Below are 25,686 nucleotides of genomic sequence, written 5' to 3'. Positions count from 1 at the left end.
ATATATATATATATATATATATATATATATATATATATATATATATATATATATATATATATATATATATATATATATATATATATATATATATATAGAGAGAGAGAGAGAGAGAGAGAGAGAGAGCGAGAGAGAGAGAGAGAAGATTTTATAGTACTGTAGTTAAGCTCACTGAACTTTAAGCAAAATGTGTACAAGAAGGATTCATAACTACAGCTTGAAAAAACTTTATCATTATACAAATTCACAAAAAAGCAGATATAAAAGACCTGGAAATTACCGCCCAATAAGTTTACTCTCACTGATATATGAAATATTTACAAAGATCATATTAGCCCGAATAGAAAGACAGCTAGACTTTAATCAACCAAGAAAAAGGGTAGACTTTAGAAGTTGGTATACAACAACTAACTAAATCATTGCAATTAACCATCTAATGGAAAAACCAACAGCGTAAGACAAACCACTATGTATGGCATTTATAGACTATGATAAAGCTTTTGATTAAGTCAAAATTTCAGCTGTAATGAAAGCCCTTCAAAGACATAAAACATATGAATCTTATGTTAGAACACTTGAAGAGATCTGTACAGGCAGTACAACAATCCTAAATCTACATAAAAATAATGAGAAAATTTCGATTGATAAAAGTTAGAGAGGGACACCCCATCCCTTCTAAATTATTCGCAGCATACCTTGAACTTTTTTACAACTTAGATTAGGAAAATGAAAGAATTAAGATTAATGGGGAATACCTTAACAATTTAAGATTTTCAGATGACAAAGTTCTGTTTAGTGAATCATGAGAGGAATTGCAAAAGATGATAGAAGATTTGAATATAGTGCAAAAAATACAGGAAGGAAAATGGACATGAGTAAAACTAAGATAATGCTCAATGAAAATGCAGAGAAAAGAAATATGGGTTTCGGACCAGCGTATAGAATAATTGTTAATGAATATACATACTTAGGACAGACACAGCGTTTCCCCAGGACATAAGAACAAACTAAAAATGATTGGTGGGAGCGACTAACATAGAAAGAACATAAACACGCCTGAGTAGAAGGTCATGTCTAAGGCTTTTGTCCTGCAGTGAACTAGCAACGTCTGAAGATGATGGCGAAGAGCATTCAAACTTACCACTAACAACATCCCATATACAGGAAGAAATAGTTTTATTTAAAGATCTGGAGATATCTTTGAAAAAAACACAAGACTCAATTTACATTTATCTTGTGTGATTTTAAAATAAGGAAACAAACTGAAAATAAACCACCTAATTCAAAACAATAACCTAGGTCCATAGTAATAATACCAGACTTTCTTCCGTTGATATATGTTTTTAGATGATTGATGGTTTACCATTGTATTTCTAGAAACTCTCTCTCTCTCTCTCTCTCTCTCTCTCTCTCTCTCTCTCTCTCTCTCTCTCTCTCTCTCTGTATATATATATGTGTACATATCTATATATCTATCTATCTATATATATATATATATATATATATATATATATATATATATATATATATATATATATTATTGTAATGTTTAGATCCAGGGTCTGAGCACCCAAAATATACGTGTATTATACGATTATGACTCCCGAAGTCTGGTTATTAACAAAATATACTATACTATGGCTCGTGACTGGGTACCAAACATATAATATGATATATACTACGACTGGTAAGCTATTCAACCTCTCGAATGCCAAATTATCTGGTTTGCTTTTACATTAAAATTGTCACACTTTAAAACATTAATACACGAATTTCTGAGACCGTTATATAACTCCCAGACAGCAATATATAAAACACTGAATATCCAAAGGTCTCTTAAGCACATTCAAAATTAAACTGGGTAATTACCTACAATCATTATTAACACTTATTTAACTGTCACTGTGGTTCTTAATAGGAATACGAGGAGAATCTGGTCTCAAATAAAGATGATTGGAATGATACACTCGTTACAAAAATAAATATATTCTATATAAATTACAACTCTTTGAAAGAATTCACACAATAATAAAATAAATCACTAGAAAAACTATTAAGTCTGATCAAAACTTAGAACAAGACCAAAATGTTAGGATCTGAAATTATATAATTTGACTTGAAGTATTATATATGAATAAACCTTAAACCTTAGAAAAGAAATAATGCAATGAAAATAATACAAATGCCTGAAATAATTCTGAAATAATACAGTGTTTAAGTTTGACTCTAAATGAATAATAGATAACCAGATAACTTTACAAAATTAACATGCCTACAGGGCCGTTTAAAAAAAACGTTATACAATGCCAACACTCAACCTGTAACAATGAATTAAAAAATCACCTTACAGTATTGCGTGACACACGATTTGTTTTGGAGCACAGAATCACTTAGGAGTGGACACACTAAAACGCACTGAACACTTAAAAAATATGCTGGTTTGCTACCATGACAGAGAGAGAGAGAGAGAGAGAGAGAGAGAGAGAGAGAGAGAGAGAGAGAGAGAGAGAGAGGAAGGCTGTGGTTCTAACTCGATCTCTATGTCTGTCTGTCTCTGAATCTACCTTAGGTCCTTATATATCAATTCTGACGGGTTCCCGAAGCTTCCAACTTTTTGAGAAGCGTGTGGCTTTGCCTAAAGGCATCAAAGTTTCCAACTAGTTAAAAATGCCAAGAGGCGAAGTCAGGGGGTTTTTGGTAACTCTCAGATCATGTCAACACACCCACAAGACGACTCTCCCAGCTAGCTCCGCCTACCTATTGTCCCCAAAATAGAAATAGATAACATCCTCTCGCCAGGCATCGGGAAGCTTCGAGACACGTGGTAAAAGAACATTCCAAAGCACATGTTTTAAAATTCTCTCTCTAACATGATGCATTTTATCATAAAATATAAAAGAACATTACCTAAACCCTTGTTCCTATCTCACATGAATCCTACAAAACTTTCAAATAGACTATGTAAGACGTCTTAGCAAACATACGTGAAATAACAAGTTAATTCTTAAAAAAAAATATGTAAATTCACATATATTAACTTGAATAAAAAGGTACAATGAAATTCACGATGAAAGTCTTACATAATTTACATAAAATACTTATATCTACATGAGAGGGGCTCATTTTACGGGCTGGGTATCATCTCTTCAATGCAGAGTTGAAAACAATATTTTAAATATAGATAAAATTATTAATAATCTACAATATTTACTATACACTAGACCAGCTTCGTAAGATAGCTTCCCAACAAAAAGATTATTTATATTAGGTCTGAATCCATTGATTCAGCCCAAGATAAATAATCTGCAACCACGTTATCTTTACATGATATATACTTGGCATTAATACAATACGGTTGCAAACATAATGACCACCTAGTTAACCTTCAGTTATCATTTTTCATCTTATTCTCAAACGTTAAAGGATTAGGATCTGAATACATTGTAATTTCTTCCTTTTGTGGTCGACTTACGTAAATCAAAAACTTGTTCATCGCTGCGATCAGCGGCAGCAGTTCCGTTTCAACTGTCGGGCTGGCTCATTGCTGCTTCGACGACATAACACACACAGGGTGAAGAATTCCTTCTTTATCTTTTTGCAATAAGACAGCTCCAATCCCTTTATCTGATGCATCCACTTGGATAAGGAATTTCTCGGTAAAATCCGGAGCTTGAAGTATCGGTTTTGAAGTTGATACAGTCTCCCTCAAATTATTTCTTTTTCCTGATATCTCAATAATATAGGTCTGGTCACTGCCTTCCTCCAAAATCCAGAATGGACCTAGGAACTCGTTGGTGAGAGGGAATATTCTTTCTGAAGTAGACCAATACCTGCTTTTCTACCGTAACCTGTCTGTTTGTACTTTTCAAGCCAAACCTTTTTTTTCGCTCGTCCTTGCTTCGTGTTCACGTCTTTTAGGGAAAATTTCCTTAACTCACTGTTTCATTTTCTCAAATCCTTGACATTTCCTTCGTCCGCTTCCTCTCGAGCCTCCCTTTTTCCTGCCAACTTAGAAACCTGAAAATAAAGATAATAGACAAAATAAATTTTTCCACCCACATGCCGAGTTTAACAGCGATTTTTTTCTCGTGAAAACTCCAAGTTTTACATTCAATTTTTTATTTCTTAAAAAAATTGGAAGGTGGAAGTTACGACACCGATGGATTTCCGCCCCCCACCCCTACTTGGATCTGCTAGTGCTCAGGACTATGAATCCTGGGAAACGCTTCTTGAGACACCCACAGTAAGACACTATAACTCTATTTAATCATGGATAAATAATCAAGAAAGTAACCCAGAGAACTTGCTTAATATCTCCACTACAGTCTTGAGAAACACAGAAACATTAAGCAGAAGAGTCAAGGAAATAATTACCGGTGAAGATAGGGCAAATACCAGTTCATCAAAAAGCACAAATCAGATATTTTCATCAGAGGAACTTTTTTTTTTTTTTATCCAATCTTCAGATTTTTGTATAGAGATAAAATTACGAAAGGTCTCTAAAACTTTCATGAGTTGTTCAATCTAAAAGAGAGATGAATTGATTTTGGTAGTGAGACGCTTACCCATGTTTCATGCTATATGCATTATATGTAAGAACAAAGGCAATGTTAATCAATCAAATAGGAATGAAGTGCATAAAGGAACTGAAAGGAAACTAAATATTTCAGAATTTTTTCAAGTCATTCATAAGTGATATAACCTTCAAAAGTATTGCATAAGTACCGTGTCCAGCAAGATTCTACAAGTAATATCATTACTGGGGCACTGGAATCTTTGCTGAGCAATTCATTAGACATATTTCCAGATGGTATATGAAAATTGTTGATTGTCTTAGAAAACCAAAACCTACTGTGCAATCTCAACTTTGGGAGGGCCAAGGCAATCATTTTACACTCGATTACAGATCATACATCAATCGTTAGACAGGAGATGACTATAGCTCCCTGGCTTTTCCATCCAACTGGTGTTAAAGATAGAACTTATATTTCCATACTGCATGAGCTAGAGTGGCTTTTCGTTGGCTGCTTACTGGAATGCTGCACACCTGGAATCAAGCAAAGAGGATTACTGCTCTGGCTAAATAATTTCTTCCTAACATGATATTAACCGTGGCATGTGGTCATCAAAAAATACCAAAGCCCCTTTTCTTCTTTATGTACTAAGGATGCTGGGGTGCTGTCTTAGGTCTTCGTCCTACTAGGGCAGCCTCAGCGTTGCTGTCATTGCTTGGGGGTTATCCTTGGGCAGGTGACGTCTGCCATAGTAGGAAGGCCTGCAAAATACCCACTGGGGGATGTGGATAATATGGCAGTGCTCCATAGGCGGGTACTGGTTCATCTATAGACAGCGGCAGTGCTGTTGCTCCTGCGTTGGAGGATCAAGCAGATCTACAATTGCGTGCATAATGTCCCCACTTCCCGCAGTTAAAACACTGCAGTCCGCTCTGCGGTTGAGGCCTATTTTTCGCCCCATGGCCTGGGTGTCTCTTCTCTGTGCTCAGTCTGTTCCCGGCCGACTGGCTCAGTGGCAACGATGTTGGATATGCGTTCTCCTTTTGATTATTTCCTCCAGGACGAGATTCTTCTTCATCCCATTCTTTAGGCACACCTGACATTAAGGTCCGCATATTCTCTATGGCCCTCTCTATTGGTATACTCTGGTATAGTATGCCCAACGGATATGCAGGAAGTTGAGATTTCATCATCTTTCTCAACCAAGGGTCTTTAATGCCTTCCAGGGGATCATGTCCATCCATGAAATCTTCCATCTCTGCAGCAATTCTTGAGGAGAGCTTTAAGTGCGACTCGCCTTTCTTTCTGGTTGACACATAATTGGACTAATGGTTGTGGAGGCTGTCAGTACTCAGGCCTAATTTCTGTTGAAAGTGCCTTCTCTAAGTCCCACATGAAGTTGGATTAATGAATTCTGGATCTTTTCTCACTTTCCGATGGGCACCCCCTTGGATTTTCTGCTTCACCAGAATAATTTTCTGTCTATTGGTCCAAAATCTTGCTGATGTCGCTTCCTCTATCGTACTTAGGCATGTTTCAATGGAAAGAAACCTTTTTCCTTTTTCTGGTAATACGTCCTCAAAGACTGGCACATGTTCAGTTAATTGGGGAAATGTACTGTACTCACTCGATCGAACATCTCTTCTTGGCTGATGCTCGAATCTATCCTCTTCACTCATGGAACTACTATTTATTCCAAGGTCTAGAGACCTTGATTTATTCCTACCTCGTGTTCTGGTCCTCCCATGCCTTCGGCTCCTGCAGAGAGTATTGCTTCTCCAAGGGGTTCCAGATAATGATGGATACGTCCGTTTCTGTCTTCTTCGACAGTTATCATCCCATTTTGTTCCCTTGTAAAGCTCATTTTTTTACATATATTTTCTTTCAATTTAAAAACTGTCAAAAGATCCCTCTGTAATACCACCACATTTGTAGGGAGGTCGTTGGTATGTAATTTCAATAAAATGGGAAACGGGGATGACTGACAAAGGTAACTTTGTTTTCAACAGTTTAATTACAGAAAAGTATTTCATAGAAAATAGAGCGATTATTATATTTGATAATAGCTTGACGTGAAGATTCACTGGAACATTGAAATTTATAAAACATTAACTTGACTTTAGAACATTATTCTAGATAAGTTCTCGGTTTGATTACATTCATGATATTAGAAAGTTAATCATAGCCGCTAGGGAATCGGTAACGGAGACGAACACAGAGGGAGATATTAAAGTTCCTTACATAATATATGATCACATCCTAAGTGATGAGGCAGGGCGAGGCCTGGATCGGCCTATCTTAAAGATAGCTGAGAATAACTGACTTATGAATCAGCAGGGATTTCCTTATGGCGTGCCAGGTGGGTTGAGGCAAGCGTTGTGTTCGTGGGGGCTAGAATATGCTATGGCCTCCTTCACAGTCCTCTCCTTCGGCGATCCCTGTGGGAACCAAAGCTAGTTCAGCAATGTGACAGATCTGTCAACTAATGACGCTAGCGAGACACAACTCCTGGCTATGTTTAGGTAAGCAGATCAGAGAGTCGAAGCCACAAAACATCCTCTCTTTATGGTCGTTACTTAATTTAGTTCATAAAAAATAAAGCTACTCGTGACACATACACACACACACACCCACACACACACACTCACACACACACACACACACACACACACATATATATATATATATATATATATATATATATATATATATATATATATATATATATATATGATCATTCTATTGCTAACACTCAATATTTTCATTTTCTCTTCACCTATTTCTATTGGCGGCGCTGGGGTTAGAATCCTCTGGCAGACAGAAATATTTACCATTAAAGGAATTTCCCTATGGGTCTGGCAACCCATGGCAGAATGAATTAGATATTATAGTGTATTTTCAGCTTATTTCAAAATATCGATGCAAGCATACACACACATATATATATATGTATATATATATACGTACACACACACACACACATATATATATATATATATATACATATATATATATATATATATATATATATATATATATATATATATATATATATATATATATATATGTAAATGTATATATATACGCATAATATATATATATATATATATATATATAATATATATAAAAATATATATGTATATATATACAAATACAGTATATATATATATATATATATATATATATACATATGTAAAGTATATATATATATATATATATATATATATATATATATATATATATATATATATATATGTGTGTATATATATGTGTGTGTGTGTATGTATATATATATATGCGTGCGTGTGTATGTGTGTGTGTATCTATATATATTATCAGGCATTGATCATAAGGTTTCATTTTGTTTCATTTAGTAATAATCTTATATGTAATGTTCAGTGGTCAGATCAATAAGAGCTATCATGCAAAAATCTCTACCTATGTGAATGAAACAGCTTCAGAGTGTGGGTTCCATGATCCTATTTCAAATACTTTACTGAAATATCCAGTGAGAGCTCAACAGACTATAGTTTAAGTTTTAATTACACTTATTTTATTTCTTTATTTATTAGTATAGTAATATTTCTGTTTAGAATATTAATTTATAATACAAATACAGTATAAAAGCGATTATCGACAGTGTATAATATATACACATAAAAACCTTTATATTTCTTGACAAGTATTTCAGCTAATTTAGAATAATGATTATGACCAATGTTATTATGTCTTTTTAGTAATATGTATTTTACAATACATTAGGACGATGGGTTATTTTTAATTGCCAGGGAAATGAATATTAATTTTGCAATTATTATAGTTATCTTTATCTCTCTTCAAACTCACTAAGATAATTAACCTGTAGCCATTGAGCGAGGGTCCAGAATGAGGCTCGAAAAACTTTCTAATGGTTTAATTCAATGGCTAAAAAAAAGCCAAAAATTATAATAAGAGAAAATTAAAAAAGATATGAAAAATAAACCTTTTAAGTATAATATCAACAAAAATATTTTGAATAACCTGAAAAAATAACGTTGAATGACCTTGTCATACGGTCTTTCAATCAATGCAGTCAGCAAGTATATTGACCAAAATTCTTTGATCTTACAAAGAACAGACTGCAAGATCGAAGTAGAGATTTGGAAGCAGTGAGAATATTTTGTATCAAATACGAGCTTTTTCACAAGACAAGCTGGAGAGCTCTGATAATAAACCGTAACTGTCCCGCTAAAAGGTGTAAGGAAAGTACTTTTTTTCTTTTTTTGTACATGCTGACATGAATTTGTATAAGGCAAATGCACAAAAACAGAAATTAATGCAACATACACATGAATAGCACTAAAAATAAGAACCATTGGGAACAACAGCATAGCGTATTCAGTTTAAAACAGCTGAGAAGGGTCGGAAGGTCATTTGAAGTAGATATAGATCATATGTTCTTTTTGGTTATTTTTCTCAGTGGACCGTGAGTTATCTTAGCAACCTAATGGGAGACCCGGAATGGGGAAAAACCACCAGTAGAATACCTTCTAATTTATTTCTGAACCAAAGAAACAACTGAATTAGTTATCCAGTGAGCTAACCAAGATTTAGTAACTAAATGAATTTAGAAGAATAACAAAAATATAGCTGGTGATAATTAGCCAAAACTGATCCTTCATCCGACTTCACTTTGAAAAAGGAACATCGTATTAATTTTCTAATTCACAAATTTCTTAAATTTCACTATGTGAAAATTTCAGAGGAAATGACTGCAGAGGTAACGAAAGAAATGGGTATGTAAATTGCTTAGGGGAACCTAATGAGCTGTTCCTTTACTTGATAGTTATAGACTTGACACCTAAAATTCAAGGGTAAATGATGAAGTGGTTAAAGCTTGAGGTAAGATTTATCTCCTAAACTGATTAATTCCATTGAAGGTATAATATTAAGTAAATGAAAGAATTGTAGATCATGAGAAAGAATGGACTAATTAGCCAATTCTAAAATGCCAAAAATTAAACCAAATTAAAATCGAATACCATTCAGTATCGATAACGTGTTCAGTCAGTAAGTCGATGCCTGTGTAAATTCAAATGACAGAATGCATGACTAAGCATGAATTGAGAAAAAAGTGACACACACTGTCATATAGTAGGGTCCAGGCGGTGCTAAGTGCAGACCCAAGGCACCCAATGTACCGTCCCAAAATTCAGAATAGTATGGTCGTGTTGGGTGGAGGGAGAGAAAGTCCACTGAATGAAATACGGGTCGCAAGTCAGATCCCTAGGAGATCGCGCACTGCCTACACGCTAGCTTCTTCAAATATTTCAAATTCTCTACTAATTTGACAGTTACCCGTGGTTCTATTGCTTCCATACACAAATCTACTATCAGAAAGAATACATGACTACTCATTTTCAATTTACCGCAATTATATATATATATATATATATATATACAGTATATATATATATATATATATATATATATATATATATATATATATATATATATATATATATATATATATATATATGTATACAAAGACAAGAGCTTGTGTCCGGCCGGGAATCAAACCCTGGTCGGCAAGCTTGTATAGACAGTGACTAAACCACTTGGCCAAGTGGTTTAGTCACTGTCTATACAAGCTTGCTGACCAGGGTTCGATTCCCGGCCGGACACAAGCTCTTGTCTTTGTGTGATTTCGCCTGGGGGCCCTGATCCCGAGGTCGTTAAGAGAATCCAGACATTAATGTATCAAAAATATATATGGCTTATTTGAATATGAAAAACACGTCTAAATGTGCAAAATTTATCATATATATATATATATATACATATATATATATATATATATATATATATATATATATGTATGTATATATATATGTATATATATACATATCTATGCATACACACACACACACATATATATATATATATATATATACATATATATATATATATATATATATATATATATATATATATATATATATATATATATAGTTTTTTGAGTTTAGGCATATAATATTGAAGAAAATTCGCAGGGTTTAAGCTGTGCTGCTCCAATTATTCAAATCTTGGCGACAGCTGCTTCAACTAATAATTAATGGTTCTCTTTAGGGCATATATGGAAAGAAATCATTAGCTTTGCAGAATTCGTAAAGCATTTATACAAAAGAAAGTTCAAAGAAATCTAAGAATGATAATATATATTAAAAACAAGAAATATGAAACTATTTCAGATATTTTCCACAAAAAAGACAAAAATCCAGTCCAGAGTGCAGAGACTTTGTTATAATGAAGATAAATCTCGATTCACAACAAAGTCCCACATCATCGGTTAGTAAGGCTTCAGTATATATATATATATAAAATAATTCTCATCATCAGTCGTTACTAGTCCACTGCAAGACAAAGGCCTCTGACATGTCCTTCCACTTGCGTCTGTCTATGGTCTTTCTGTGTCACCTCCTCTTTCAAGTTTTCTTAGTTCGTCAATCTATCGTCTCCTCTTCCTTTCTCTACTTCTTTTACAATCTCTAAGGACCCATTCTGTTATTCTTAATTTCCATATATTGTCTGTCATTCTCATTATATGTCCTGCCTATGTCCATTTCTTTTTATTACATGTTATTAGTATATCCTCAGCTTGAGTTTGTTCTAGTATCTATGTTGCTCTTTTTTATTTCTCTTAGTGCTATTTCCATCATTATTCTTTTCATAGCTCTTTGAGTTGTAACGAGCTTATGTTCGAAAGGCTTTAGTAAGGCTCCAAGTTTCTGATGCATAAGTTAATACTGGTACGGCCATCTAATTAAATAATTTTTTTAGAGAAAGTAGAATTTTAATTTTCATAATCTCATTTTGTTTGCCAAATGCTCTCCATCCCATGCTTATCCTTTTCTGATTTCGGTCTCGTGTTCTATGGACATTTACTGTCTTTCTTAAGTATGTATATTCATTACCAGTTTCGTCCCTAACTCCTATTTGTTGTATCTATGCATTTTCATTGAACATTATCTTAGTTTTTCTCATATCAATTTTCAGTCGTACATTTCTGCTTTTTCTATTCAAATCCTCTACCATCTTCTGTAGTTCCTCTCATGATTCACTAAACACAACTATGTCATCTGCAAATCTTAAGTTGTTAAGGCATTTCCCATTGATAATAATTACTACATTTTCCCAATTTAAATTCTTAAAAATTACTTATTGACATGCTGTGAATAATTTAGGAGAGATGGGGTCTCAATCACAGTTTTCTCACTATTTCTATGTAATTTCAGGATTGCTGTACTTCATGTATAAATATCGTCAAGTGTTCTATATATAAGATTCTTCTAATCCTTGTTTTTGAAGGGCTTTCATTACTGGTGAGGTTTGGAGAAAATCAAAAGATTTCCCATAGTCTACAAATGACATACAGAGTGGTTTGCCATACGCTGCTGGAGTTTTCCTTGTACATGGATATACTGTAGCCAGTTTTTTAATACCCTGCCTGCTCTCTTTATTGATTAAAGTATAGCTGTCTTTCTATTCAGCATAATATGATCGTTGTAAATATTTTATATATTATCAGAGTAAACTTATTGGGGGTAATCTTTCAGGTCTTTCGTGTCTCCCTTATTGTGAATTAGTATAACGATAAATTTTTTCCAAGCTGTAGGTAGACATTCTTGCATTTGGTGTAGAGTTCAGCGAGTTTTACTTCTATGAAATCTCCTCCATCTATTATTAAATCAATTGTTAGACCATTTTCTCCTGCTGCTTTGCATTTTTTCATGCCTTTTAATGCTTTCTTTATTTCTCCTACTGTTACGTTTGGTATCGGCTCAGCTGTTTCATTATTACTATTGGTGAAGTTATTGCTTATATCACTACTGTATAACATTGTATATAAATCCTCAGCCATTTTCATCACTTCATCTATATTGTATTCTCTTTATTAATTTGATGCTTTTGCCTTTCGTTAGTGCTTCCTCAATTTTGGTCTGACTGTGATTACGAATGTTTTGTATTTTAGTTTGTTTATTGTTTTGATTAGTTCTGCTAATTCTATTTCATCACTCTTGTATTTTACCCTCATTTCCAATTTTTTCTTTATTAGATTTTTTGGTCTTTTCTGATAGTTTTCCTTGATCTTGTTTAGGAAATCTTCTGCCTATCTCTTGTGCTGATTCCAATACAATGTTTGTTACATTACTGTTCATTTCTTCTTTACTTGCTTCCATTTTTGCAAACAAAGTAGAGAATATTCCAACCTATAAGAATGAGATATGGACATGGACAGGGCATATAATGAGAAGGACAGATAATAGATGGAAACTACTAAGACTAACTGAATGTGTCCCTTCAGATTTCTAAAGAACCAGAGGAAGAAAGAGAAGACAATGGCTTGACAAACTAAAAAAGTTCCAGGGTGTGTACTAACAGAAAAATCGTTAACAGACAAGAACGGAAGGAGATGGCTCAGGCCTTTGTTCTGCAGTAAACTAATAAGGGCTGCATATATATATATATATATATATATATATATATATATATATATATATATATGTATACATATATATACATTATATCTATATATATACATATATATACATATATATATATATATATATATATATATATATATATATATATATATATATATCCCTTTCAGAGTGGGAATACCTTAAATTTTTGAAATTGTTTGTGTATTCGCCTTGATCAGTTAAGATGTACTATCTAGGTCACCCATACTATGTTGGTTTGCTGTAAGCGGTCAGACGGAAATCTTCCACCATCACCAATCCGCACTGGCTAGCGTGGTCATGAAACTGGCCGAAATTCAGACATGAATTGAAATGTTTGAGGCCACCTTTTCCTGCAGTGGACTAGAAACTTATTCAGTTTTACACATACATACATATATATATATATATACAAAACATATGTATATATATATAAAACATATATATATATATATATATATATATATATACAAAACATATGTATATATATATATATATATATATATATAAAACATATATATATATATATATATATATATATATATATATATATATATATATATATATATATACATATATATGTGTGTGTGTATGCATTTATATTTGTTAAGCCATATAAGTGTATAAAATTTTCCAATGCACTAATAGATTAACACGAGAAAAAATAGCTCATAATTTATATAAAATTGGTCTCTCCCAAAGTAACAAGTAAATGGCCAAAAAAAAAGCGACCTTCCATGAGACTGACCCTAAGGATAAATGTCAAAGGTAATGAGAGGTAAATGACCTGAACACATGCAACATACAAAGGGTTGCTCAAGTATTGACTCTCCTCTGTGTTAAAGCCTACAATTTGATCAATTAACCTTGAACGTCAGTCACAAACCGATTATTCCCTGGACTATTGATTTCACCTTAATCTTTCAACTGCTAAATTTTATTGTAAAAAAATTTCAGTTACTGGTTTCCAAAACCCATTATACCGTCTCCTTTCGTATCCTATCCTATCCCAACCTGTCATGTCTTTGTCTAAAAGCGGAAGGGAGGGAGCACGCGAATCGCTAGCTGCTCACCCAGTCTTTCTCTGAGTCCGGTCCTGGCAGCAGACACAGTGCCAGTCAGTGTCCCGGTGGCTGCTGGAACGACGGCACCATCGCTGCCGCCAACCTTCTTGTGCATCCTCACTGGCATCGTAGATTTCTTAGCTTTGAGCGCCGCCCAGTAAATTATACAAAAATTAATGACATGCAACGATGTAAAAGATATTTGTATTAAGAATCATTATAAGAACGTACTTTATTTCACCATTAGCGGAACTATCTCCCTGGAAAAAAAAACTTTTTATAGCAAGCTGCAAGCAGAAAAATATGAATGACTTGTGTTGAATTGAAAAGAATTTAAAATAGCGAAACTTGATAATGTCTGGTTGAGATTTTCTCTAAATCAATGATATACGCATATCCATAAATAGTTAAACTGTGACTAACATTGATTTCTTTATTTGTCCTTTAGCCGTAAATTGTTGCTATATAACTAAGCAGTCTCCTTGTTTAACGAAACTAGGTTAATTTTATTCTATTTATCCTTTTATGTTTAAGAATAAACTAAATTACCCCCCAAATCAAAGTAATACGAATAAAAGCAGCGTTCCTGGATAACAAGTGAATGAAAACAGAAAATAACGACAAAGATCAGTAACAGTGCGAATCAAGGCTTTATTATGCGTTTAGAATTGTAGTTAGCGGATATTTCTTAATTGATGAATAGGAAATCGATGTTGAGATAACAGTTAAGAAGGAAGTAATTGCAAAGAAATAAGACAAATTATGCATCAAATATTTACTAAACCGATCTTAAGATTGCTTTGATAAATTAAACGAAGAAAGGTAACGATTGCTTACCGTAAATGAAGATAATTATAATATAAAAATAATTTGTCCAGATATTGGCATTAAAGGCTATTTAGATTGGGAATGCTTAAGGAACCTGGCAGGCGAGCGTGTCGAAAAGGCATTTAGAAGAGAGAAGTGACAGGAGAAGAAATCTGGTGAAAAAAGAATGCAACAACGATACAATTACTGTAACTCTGCAAAAGAGTCGTGTTGAGCAAATCTTCCTTGAAGCAAACGCTCCTTCGTAAAAGCAACAGTTGTACTAAAGAAGATTCCTTCCTGAGAGGACCACGTCCAGCCTTAAGTACACACCATGGCTATTTTGACCTCCTGCTGTTGCTTCAAATCTCTCAGGAGAGGAAGTTACGCTTGTGCCATATACTCCATGGTAAGTAACCGTTTAGTTTCAATGTGATATATTTGACACTGGCCGGCCAAACAGCTTGTGCAGCGTGCAAACTTCGATGATGAAGTTACTATACTCGCAGCATTCTGTAGTATGTTCTCATCTGTGATTTCAACTGGATTCAATTGTAAAGTTAGTCATCTTATTAGCATTTGCATGTATTTGTTTATATGAGTTACCATAAGATAGCTAAAAGAATTCTTTGAGTTGATTATGAATAATAATCAACGAGAAAGTAGTGACTCATCTAATTGTTTGAAATTATACTGTCTAATGATGTTAAATTCAAGCTAAACGCAATGGTGAACAATATTTTGTTAACTGATAGTACCATTAGGCGCAAAACCATGATTGGTCAGGTGTGAGTAAAAGGGATGAATGTTTCTCGTCTCATATTGTATAGCGGGATGCGGCTTCACGCATGTGCTATAATGATTTCATTTCTGATATCATGAAATAACAATAAGAAATTTAATGTTGTTTTATATCATGTTACTCTACATTTTCTCTGTTAATCTTTTTCAAAATCTTCGGGGACTCATATTGGATGTGTTTATGTATATATATATATATATATATATATATATATATATATATATATATATATATATATATACATATATATATATATAGGCCTATATATATATATACTGTATATATACACACACACATATATATATATGTATGTATATATATACATATATATAATATGAATATATATAGATTTATATGTATATATATGTATATATTTATATATATTATATATATATATAATATATATATATATAATATGTATACATATATATATGTATGTATGTATGTATATATATATATATATAAATATATATATATATATATATATATATATATATATATATATACTGTATACACATAAATATGTACACATACAAATATATATACATATATATATATATTATATATATATGCATATAGATATATATAGTATATATATATATATATATATATATATATATATATATATATATATATATATATATATATATATATACTGTATACACATAAATATGCACACACACACACACACACACACACACACACACATATATATATATATATATATATATATATATATATATATATATATATATATATATATATATATATATGTGTGCATGTGTGTAAAATATCGCTATACATCATGCTGATTTGGTAATTGGAACAAAGTAGATGTGTGCCGATAGTATCGGTTTCGGTATCATTTTATAGGTAGTAGCTTGATATATTACCGCTAGAGATTTATTGGATACTTTGACTGGCCAGGCAGTAATATATTGGATCCCTCTCTCTGATTATGGATCTTTTTTTCTTTGCTTACACATGCGCCGATGTCTGGTATATTCTTTACACGTTCTCGTCTTTCCTCATACACTTGGCAACACCGAGATTACCAACAATTCTTCTTCACTTAAGGGGCTAATTACTGTACTGTAATTGTTCAGTGGCTACTTCCCTCTTGATGAGGGTAGAAGGTACTGTTTAGCTATGGTAAGCAGTTCTAGAAGGACACTCCAAAATCAAACCTTTGTTCACTATTCTTGGGTAGTGCCAAAGCCTCTGTACCATGGTCTCCACTGTCTTGGGTTAGAGTTCGCTTGCTTGAGGGTACATTCGGACTCACTATTTTTTTCTTCATCTTGTTTTATTTCAAATTATGTGTTGGGCAGGGTTAGTAGAAGGGCCATGGATGCCTGCTGGTTTATTTAGAGGTTGTCTTGTCCTTATCTGTTTTTTTTTTTTTTTTTTTTTTTTTTCAAAAACATCCTTATTGTCCTCCCTTCTATTGAAGTGGATATCTTTGAGGGTATCTAGCCTTGAATTGGGTATCGGCTCCTCCAAGGTGACCAGTTTTTCCGACTTTTTTTCTATAGTCTATGTGCTTGATCAATCACTTTATTGATATTTATGTACATCTTGTTTTTGTCATTATTCTTGTTAATTTAGTTTTTAAGTAGGATGTATCTTTTTTATTACTATTAATTCCTATACTTTCTGGAGACACTGAGCAAAATACAGGACCAGTACGTCCAGGATTTCGTCAATGTCGTTAACTCTATTGCAATATTCATGGTCTTCAAGCAAATATTCAAGACCTTACAGTTGAGTTCAAACAGCATGATATTCTTTTGTGCTCAGAAACTTTAGTTTCTAATAAGAGGCACTCATATGAGCTCCTTATAACTGGCTTTAAGAAGCCAATAATTTTGAAACGGGATACCATTCCTAGGGTCATGGCAGTTGATATTAGGACCAAGTACCTTGCTTCTCCTAAGTTATGTTATGAATGTGGATGTCATGAGATTCAGGTAATAAAAGTTTGTGGTAGGCATAATAACTTCTATTTGTGTTCCATCTACCGGAATCCAGACATTTTGGCTAAGATACAAGAAGATGATTAAAAGGCCTCTTTTGTCTTTGTTGTTGATTTCAACGCTCATCGAAGGGAGTGGTTAGTTTCTGCTTTTTCTACCGATCACCATGGCTTAAGAGCTTTACACTTGGCCTCTGAATCAGGCTTTGAGCAAATCATAAGTGAAGCTACTCAGATATCAGGTAACTGCTTGGACCTCGCATACACCGACTCCCCTGGCCTTATGATAAGTAGGGTTGGTTTTCCAGTTGGGAGATCTGATCATGCCTTGATTTCATTAGTAGTGAACATTGAGCAGCCTGTCCCTGATGTATCCTACTCATGTAAGATTTATATGAAATCTCAAGCAGACTAGAATGGGATTTTGAGTGATCTTTTGGGCCTGAATTGGTCACAATTGTATAATAGTGATAATCCTGTTGTCCCTTTGAATGAGAATCTAGTCAACATAATTGATAGGTGTATCCCTTCTCGCATGCTAAGGTACTGGGGAAAGGTCAAGCCATGTTCAAATGATGATTGTAGACGTGCTTATTTGGAGAAGCAGGAGGCCTGTCATCTTTGGAAGGGTAACAGATCATATATGACTTGGAATTAATTTACTCAGCTTAGAGCTCTTGCTCAGAGTTTATTATTAAACTGAAAAGGAATACAATTTCATCATAAAATAAACTTTTCTGGTGCAACCCAGACAAATAAGTGGTGGGCTACCCTTAAGTATGCACTTCTTTGGTGTAGATGCAACAGTTCCTCCTTTACTTAAACTAGATGGCTCTGTCATTCACTGTCCAAAGAAAAAGGCAACCCTTTCGCCTGATGATTTTGACAGTAAGCAGAGTAATGAGAAAATTCATCTTCCTCCTTCTTGTTTTCTATAGGCTAACCTAATAAGTTTTGCTTTTTGATCTAATGAAATTAAAGCTCTGTTGATGGACCTTCATGCTTATGGAGGTGTAGACTCCAATGGTATTTTTCCTTTGTATTTTATAAAGACTTCAGATTTCTTAGCTCCAAAGTTATCTATTATTTTGCGCAAGTTAGCAAGAAGACGAGCTTTTAGCACTTGTTGGAGAATTGGTAATGTTACTCCACTATGTAAATGTGTTTTTGGTAGCTCAAGCCCAACTGATTACCGCCCAATTTCTATAACTTCCATTTTATCTAAAGTTTCTGAACGTCTTTTGACAAAACGTCTTAATAGCTTTGCTGAAGGTAATCCCCTTTTCCCTAGTTTGCATTTTTTTTTTTTGTAAAAACCTTGGATTATGTGATTCCCTTGCTACAATCTCGAATGCTTTACAAAAATCCCTTGATTGTAATCAGTAACTTCGTAGGATTGGCCTTGACCATATTAATCATGAGGCCCTTATTTTCAAACTCAAACAGTTGGGATTGGGTGTGTCGTTTCTTAGCATTATTATTGAATTTTAACTAATAGATTGCAAATAGTTGTTGTTAATAGGCATCATAGTGAGTATAGCACTGTGATATCTGGTTTTCCTCAGGGTAGTGTTCTTGGCCCACTACTATTTATACTATATACATATGACATGTGTTTTAGCCTAGAAAACAAGTTTTTTTTATACGGACGATGCTACACTTTTTGCATCAATTCCACCTTCTGAATGTAGACTTTGTGTTGTTGAATCCCTTAATAGAGATCTAGCTAAAATTAGTGTATGGTGCAAATTATGGGACATGAAGTTGAATCTTAACAAAACTCCAAGTATGATTGTAAGTAGGTCAAGGACAGTGGCTCCTTAACATCCAAATCTCAGCATTGATAATGTTTCTTTAACTCTGTATGACTCTTTTGAAATTTTAAGTGTGATTCTCGACAGCAAATTTTCTTTTGAGAAACACAGAAGGTCTGTGTCTTCTTCAATTGCAGAAAAAACTGACTTAATGAGAAAGTCTTGTAAGATTTTCGGTGATCAAGATATTCTGAAGAAGGGTTTTAATTCTTTCATTCTACATTGTTTCGAGTATTATTCTCTTGTCTGGTCTTCAGCTGCTGATTCTCACCTTAATTTATTGGACTGGAACTTACGGTCTATTAAATTTCTTATTCCTGATCTAGAAATCAATCTCTGGCACCTCCTTCAATTCGTTCGTTATGCATGTTGCGTAAGATTTTTCATACTTCAAGCCTGTTCGTAATTCTAGGCATGCAGATAATTCTCATAGCCAGGCCTTCTTCACCATACGGCTCAATACTACACTGTATTAGATGTTTTATTCCAGCTGTGACCAAGTTGGGGAATGATCTTCCTAATCAGGTAGTTGAATCAGCAGAACTTCAATAGTTCAAACTGGCATTTTTTTTTTTCATGCTGAACTGGCTGACATGAGTCTTTTCATAGTTTATATATGATATATCTGTTGTGATGTTGTTACTGTTTATCATTATTTCTCATATCATTTATTTATTTCCTTATATCCTTTCCTCACTGGGCTATTTTTCCCTGTTGGAGCCCTTGGGCTTATAGCAACTTTCTTTTCCAACTAAGGTTGTAGCTTAGCTAATAATAATAATAATAATTATAAAATAATAATAATAATAATAATAATTAGAGAACATTAGAATTGCTGAAGCAATTCATAGAAAGAACTCCATACAGAATTTGCCAATAATTTGCTCTTAGGCATATTGAAACGATAGAAAGATTGAAAATAGTTGATTATAGGCCTACAAAGGGACCTAAAGTACACTTCTCAACAAAGTAACCAGCCTTTTTACCATCTAGGTCAGCGGTTCTCAACCTTTTACTACCATGCCCCCTCCACAATTATTTTTTTATCGCCACGCCCCCCCCCCTTCCATATAAAGATAAATTTCACTTGCAGATTTTATATGAAAAGGAATAAAAAAAGCCTTATGGGTTGTATAGTCAATTTACTAAGTAGGAAATAAAGTGAGATAATTGACATTTTCACTTCTACAGGATAACTTGCTTAACTTATTTAGTGAGATACCTGACACTGCTTCTTGGATACCAGATCTTGAATACGAGGTTTAATGTTAGAGAGTGCACAACGTAAATCATCTTCCACATCCAGGCGGTTTCTGTATTTTGTTTTTATAGCAGTGAGCGTAGAAAATGCAGTTTCACACAGGTACGTTGATCCAAACATTGTTAGAACCCGAAGAGCCTGATGTGAGATCAGAGGGTACACAGAATGGTATTTAATCCAGAATGTCTCCAAATCAAAATCGTTGAATTCATCCTTAGCTGTGGAATTAAACTTTAACTCAAGAAACTCCTCTTGAATTTCCTCAGCAACATTAGCGAATTCACACTGAAAAGGATTCCTAATGAATTTCCAGGATTCACGCATGTCATCTATGTCTGGAAAGTATTTCGTGAATTCTGCTTTCAAGCTGCTTAGATGAGTGATTATAAGGATCTTTAACTCAGGGTCAAGGTTACCATGAGCGAGCCCAGAATCTAAGTTCCTAAAACTGGCTGCATTTCCCTGCTGAATTCGACATTTCCAGAGGTCGAGTTTGGCCATGAAAGTTCGAATGGTGTCGTGGTGAGAGATGATGTGGATATTTTTCCCTTGTAGTTTAAGGTTCACTGCATTCAAAGATTCAAAAATATCCACCAAGTAAGCTAGAATTATCTGAAAGCTGTCAGACTTGAATTTGTCATGAAGGGCTGCTTTCTGCTGTGAATCTAGAAATATTATTGCTTCTTCTCGTAGCTCATAAAGCCTTTCAAGCATGTTTCCTTTTGATAACCATCGTATGTTTGTGTGAAAAAGCAGGGCTTCATGTTCAGAATCCATATCCTTACACAATAATTTGAAGAGACGACTGTTTAAGGCTCCAGATTTGATGAAATTTACTACCTTTATAGCCACGTTTAGAACATCCCTCATTTCATCAGGCAAAGTTCTGGATGCTAAAGATTCACGGTGAATTATGCAGTGTGTACTTATTACAGAAGGATTTTTTTCTTTCACCTTTGTGATGAACCCAGAACGCAGGCCAACCATGGCTGGGGCTCCATCAGTACACACCCCTATTAGTGAGTCCCAAGAAAGTTTATTTTCCTTAAAAAAGTCTGATGTAACTTTAAAAATGGCTTCTGCTGTTGTACAACTTTCCATGGGGCAACAAAACAAAATTTCCTCCTTTATATTGTTGCCTGACACAAAACGAGCATACATCAAGAACTGAGCACACTGAGCGATATCGGTCATTTCATCACACTGGATTGCAAAAACAGGCGAGGCTCTTACTAGTTCGAGTGTTTGTTCTTTGATATCTTGAGACAGTTCATGGATCCTTCTCTGGACTGTATCGTTTGACAGGGAAATTTGGGAAAGCTTATTTGCACTATCTTTACCAAGAATGAGTTGAGCTGCACATAGTATACTTGGCTTTATGAGAGTCTCTCCAATGTTATGGCTCTTCTTGCTCTTTGCAATCAACATGGAAATTTCATAAGAAGCCTCAACAACCTTTGATGATTGTTGTCGAAATACCCCGCTGTCATCCATTTTCACTTGCTTCAAGGTGTGTTTTTTTGTTTCAAAGAATGCCTTTGGCTTGTCAACTAGACCAGGATGTGCTGTTTGCAGGTAGCGTTCCAAGCGTGAGGGTCGCATTCCATCATTGCTCAGAGTCTTGTAACATATCACGCACTGCGGGACCTCTGTGTCACCCTTTCGGAGGGACACAAATCCAAAACGAATATAATCTTCGTTATACTTCCGCTTCTTGGCACTCATTGCAACGTAGTTGGAGTGAAACTGGCAAAACGTATCTGCGATCAAGATAATATGCATTTGTAAATTAAGGTATTTTTCACCTCTTGATGATAACCACCACAGTATGATTATCACAGCTACATGATCAATGAGTGAGAAGGACAGAGAAAGAGGGAGAAAGATATATCCAAAATTTTTTGAAAATTTTGAGGCTAAACACGAGATTGGCAGAAAATTGAGACAATATAAGAAATACATCCAGCCTTGGACGTTAAATTAATCTTGAAGGAAAAGAAGAAGGAAAAAAGGAGAGGAAATAATATATATATATATATATATATATATATATATATATATATATATATATATATATATATATATATATATATATATATATATATATAGAGAGAGAGAGAGAGAGAGAGAGAGAGAGAGAGAGAGAGAGAGAGAGAGAGAGGGAGAGAGAGAGAGAGAGAGAGAGAGGGAGAGAGATACAAACATTTATAACTAAATTTTATATACATATATATATATATATATATATATATATATATATATATATATATATATATATATATATATATATATATATATATATACACACGAATCTCCCTCTCTCTCTCTCTCTAATACAGCCCTATATATATATATATATATATATATATATATATATATATATATATATACATGAATCTCTCTCTCTCTCTCTCTCTCTCTCTCTCTAATACAGCCCTACTCGCTGACTCTACCTCTCTGACTCGGTCACTGATCATATGGTTGAGATAATCATGAAGTGGTGGTTATTAGTACATCTTCTTTTGCAAATAGTAAAATTTGAGACCATTAACTTATGATTTTTACAATATGAAGGAAAAATGAATAAAACAAAATATACATCTTCAAAATTTTGCAGTAATCTTAGCAACGGTCTCTCAACATATTTCGGTATATTGATAAACATAGAAACTGATATATTTTTTTTGTTTCAAATAAAGGACAATAACCCCACCAATGCAGGGCAGCCCATCAACGACACAGGGAAAACAAAACTAGTCAAAAATAATTGATAGGAAAAAAAATTAATCCCCAGAATATATATCTCCCCTTTTCTTTCATTCGAATTCACACAAACCTGACAATGTTAATGGGTCGATAAGAAACTGAGATAATGTACCTCAACAATTTCGCCTGTAGAAACGGCAAGGAAGAAATGTTCAAATACTTTCGGACATGTGTGGTAAACTGGGAGTGTTGACAGGGACTGTGTTGATAGTGTGTACGGTGGGACTGGGTGTGAGAAACGGATTTCATAGCTCACCAGTAAGGGACACGTATTATACACGTCCACGACAGGCAATGTACTCTACGGTAGCCTACGTGGAAGGAGAAAGCATGAATTAGTAACGATGATATTACTTTATTATATAAAACTTTTACCATTATTATTATTATTATTATTATTATTATTATATTTTTTACTATAATGTCTTTTTTATTTAACTGATCTAGTCTAAAATAACACAACTTATTTTTTTTTTCATTTATAGCTGCATTATTCTCCGGAGGCTCACGCCCCCCTTTGAATCCTCTTGCGCCCCCCTAGGGGGGCATGCCCCCCTGGTTGAGTAACACTGATCTAGGTTGTCTTGTGTGAAATCGGGCTGGACATCACCGTAGATTTAGGGTTTTATTCCTAAAAATCGATCTATTCACAAAAATCATCCTGTGAACTTGAGGTCAAGGTCAAGGTTATTCATATTGCACAGTTTCCTTTGTCTCATTACCCTTTACATTTCCACCAAATTAGGCTAAATCAGTCAAGTAGTTTCTCATTTACCACCATCGACCATGCGACAGCCATTTTTGTTTTCATGATATTTCAGAAACTACTCAATAGAATTAGCTCAGCCTTGCGCCTGTACTAGACCATGGCCTAAGGTATAGCCAGCAAAAATTAAAAGCAATTGATGGAACAGTTCTTGAGATCTCGAAGAGCAATTGTTTTAAATGATTTTTGCTTTGTGTATAGCCTAGAGGGCGCTGTATGCACCTGCACGATTTTCTTGATTTATACTTTCCCCATATGGATCATACCGCTGCTCAAGTTTCGAAGCAAACACTTTGAAATTGACTGAGTTATTAGCGATCAAAGACCGGAGAAAAATACTAATAACAAGAATATGAGTAATAACAACAGAACTCCAATTGTGTGGAGTTCTAATAATCAGGTTTTTTTTTTTTGTGTGTGTATCGGTATCGGTATCGATCACTGTCATGACGCAGGTATTGGTATCGGTATCGGTATTGGTATTGGCCTTCACCATATGTAATTGGTATCGGTACGGCTAATAAAAAAATGAGCTTAAATTGCTGATACTGATACTTTTGGTTATTATAACATCAAAGATTTCTTTGTGTTCAGATTAAAAGATAATGATAAGTGCCATATAAGGTAACTCGAAAACCAGTTCATGCGAGTGATGTGACTAACGAGTCATCTCTCTCTCTCTCTCTCTCTCTCTCTCTCTCTCTCTCTCTCTCTCTCTCTCTCAATATACATTTGGAGAATTATTTCTTTATTTGTGAATTATTTGTCTTTCTATAATATTTGATATTCAACCTGATAAAACATAAACATTATGATAATAAGCTCTGTAAAACACCAAACAGCTGTATAGGTACTCGAACTAGCCTGCTGTATCCTCGAATATGGACGGGGGAGGGGATGGAAGGGAAGTTGCCAATTCTGCCTTTTTTTCTAACCAATTGACAATTGATTAAAAATCAGTTTGCGAAAATTATATATCTTACTTATTACTAAAAGAATCCTGCTACTGAACAGGACTAAATTTGGGTTTTGAATAGAATAGTTAACATTTCAATTGCTGAAATATGGACTTTGCTAAATAAAGAAGTTTAGTGTTACCAGTGTTCCTTAAATGAATTTCGGAATATATTCTCTCCCACCTTGGTGTATACTATAATTCATGCAGACGACTGTACCTAAACATTAACTAAAAGACAAAAGGTTATATGTAAATTATAACACTATTAGGGAGAATTTAGCAGAGAACGAGCGTTGGAAATGGAAACTTATAGATTTATTTTTTAGACAAAGCTACCTTTTCAGCTCCTCCGGGTAAGACTAAATTTCTCTAATGTAAATAATTCATTACCTTATTGTATTTATAAACAGCAAATTTTTTTTTTAGTTAAGAGATTTGGTTTAACTAATATTATTATA

General features: G+C 33.9%; 2 protein-coding genes across 2 annotated transcripts in view; one reads left to right on the top strand and one right to left on the bottom strand.

The window, feature by feature from the left end:
• Positions 1–5,380: 5,380 nt before the first annotated feature.
• Positions 5,381–22,463, bottom strand: LOC137654089 (protein FAM200C-like). The gene is made up of 4 exons (XM_068387730.1): positions 21,830–22,463; positions 20,762–21,631; positions 15,275–15,428; positions 5,381–5,819 (listed from the first exon to the last, which is right to left on the bottom strand). The coding sequence occupies exons 1-4, from the start codon at positions 22,461–22,463 to the stop codon at positions 5,381–5,383; spliced, it is 2,097 nt and encodes a 698-aa protein (XP_068243831.1).
• The window catches only part of LOC137654341 (uncharacterized), an 899,747-nt gene continuing 888,220 nt past the window's right edge, over positions 14,160–25,686 (top strand). The window contains exon 1 of the mRNA XM_068387958.1: positions 14,160–15,295. The gene's annotated coding sequence lies outside the window, so the exon portion shown is untranslated. The remainder of the gene's footprint in view (positions 15,296–25,686) is intronic.

Source organism: Palaemon carinicauda, chromosome 15 (assembly GCF_036898095.1).
Source record: "Palaemon carinicauda isolate YSFRI2023 chromosome 15, ASM3689809v2, whole genome shotgun sequence".
Classification (NCBI taxonomy): domain Eukaryota; kingdom Metazoa; phylum Arthropoda; class Malacostraca; order Decapoda; family Palaemonidae; genus Palaemon; species Palaemon carinicauda.
The sequence above is the reverse complement of the archived record's forward strand: the minus strand, read 5'-3'. Positions and strand labels throughout refer to the sequence as shown.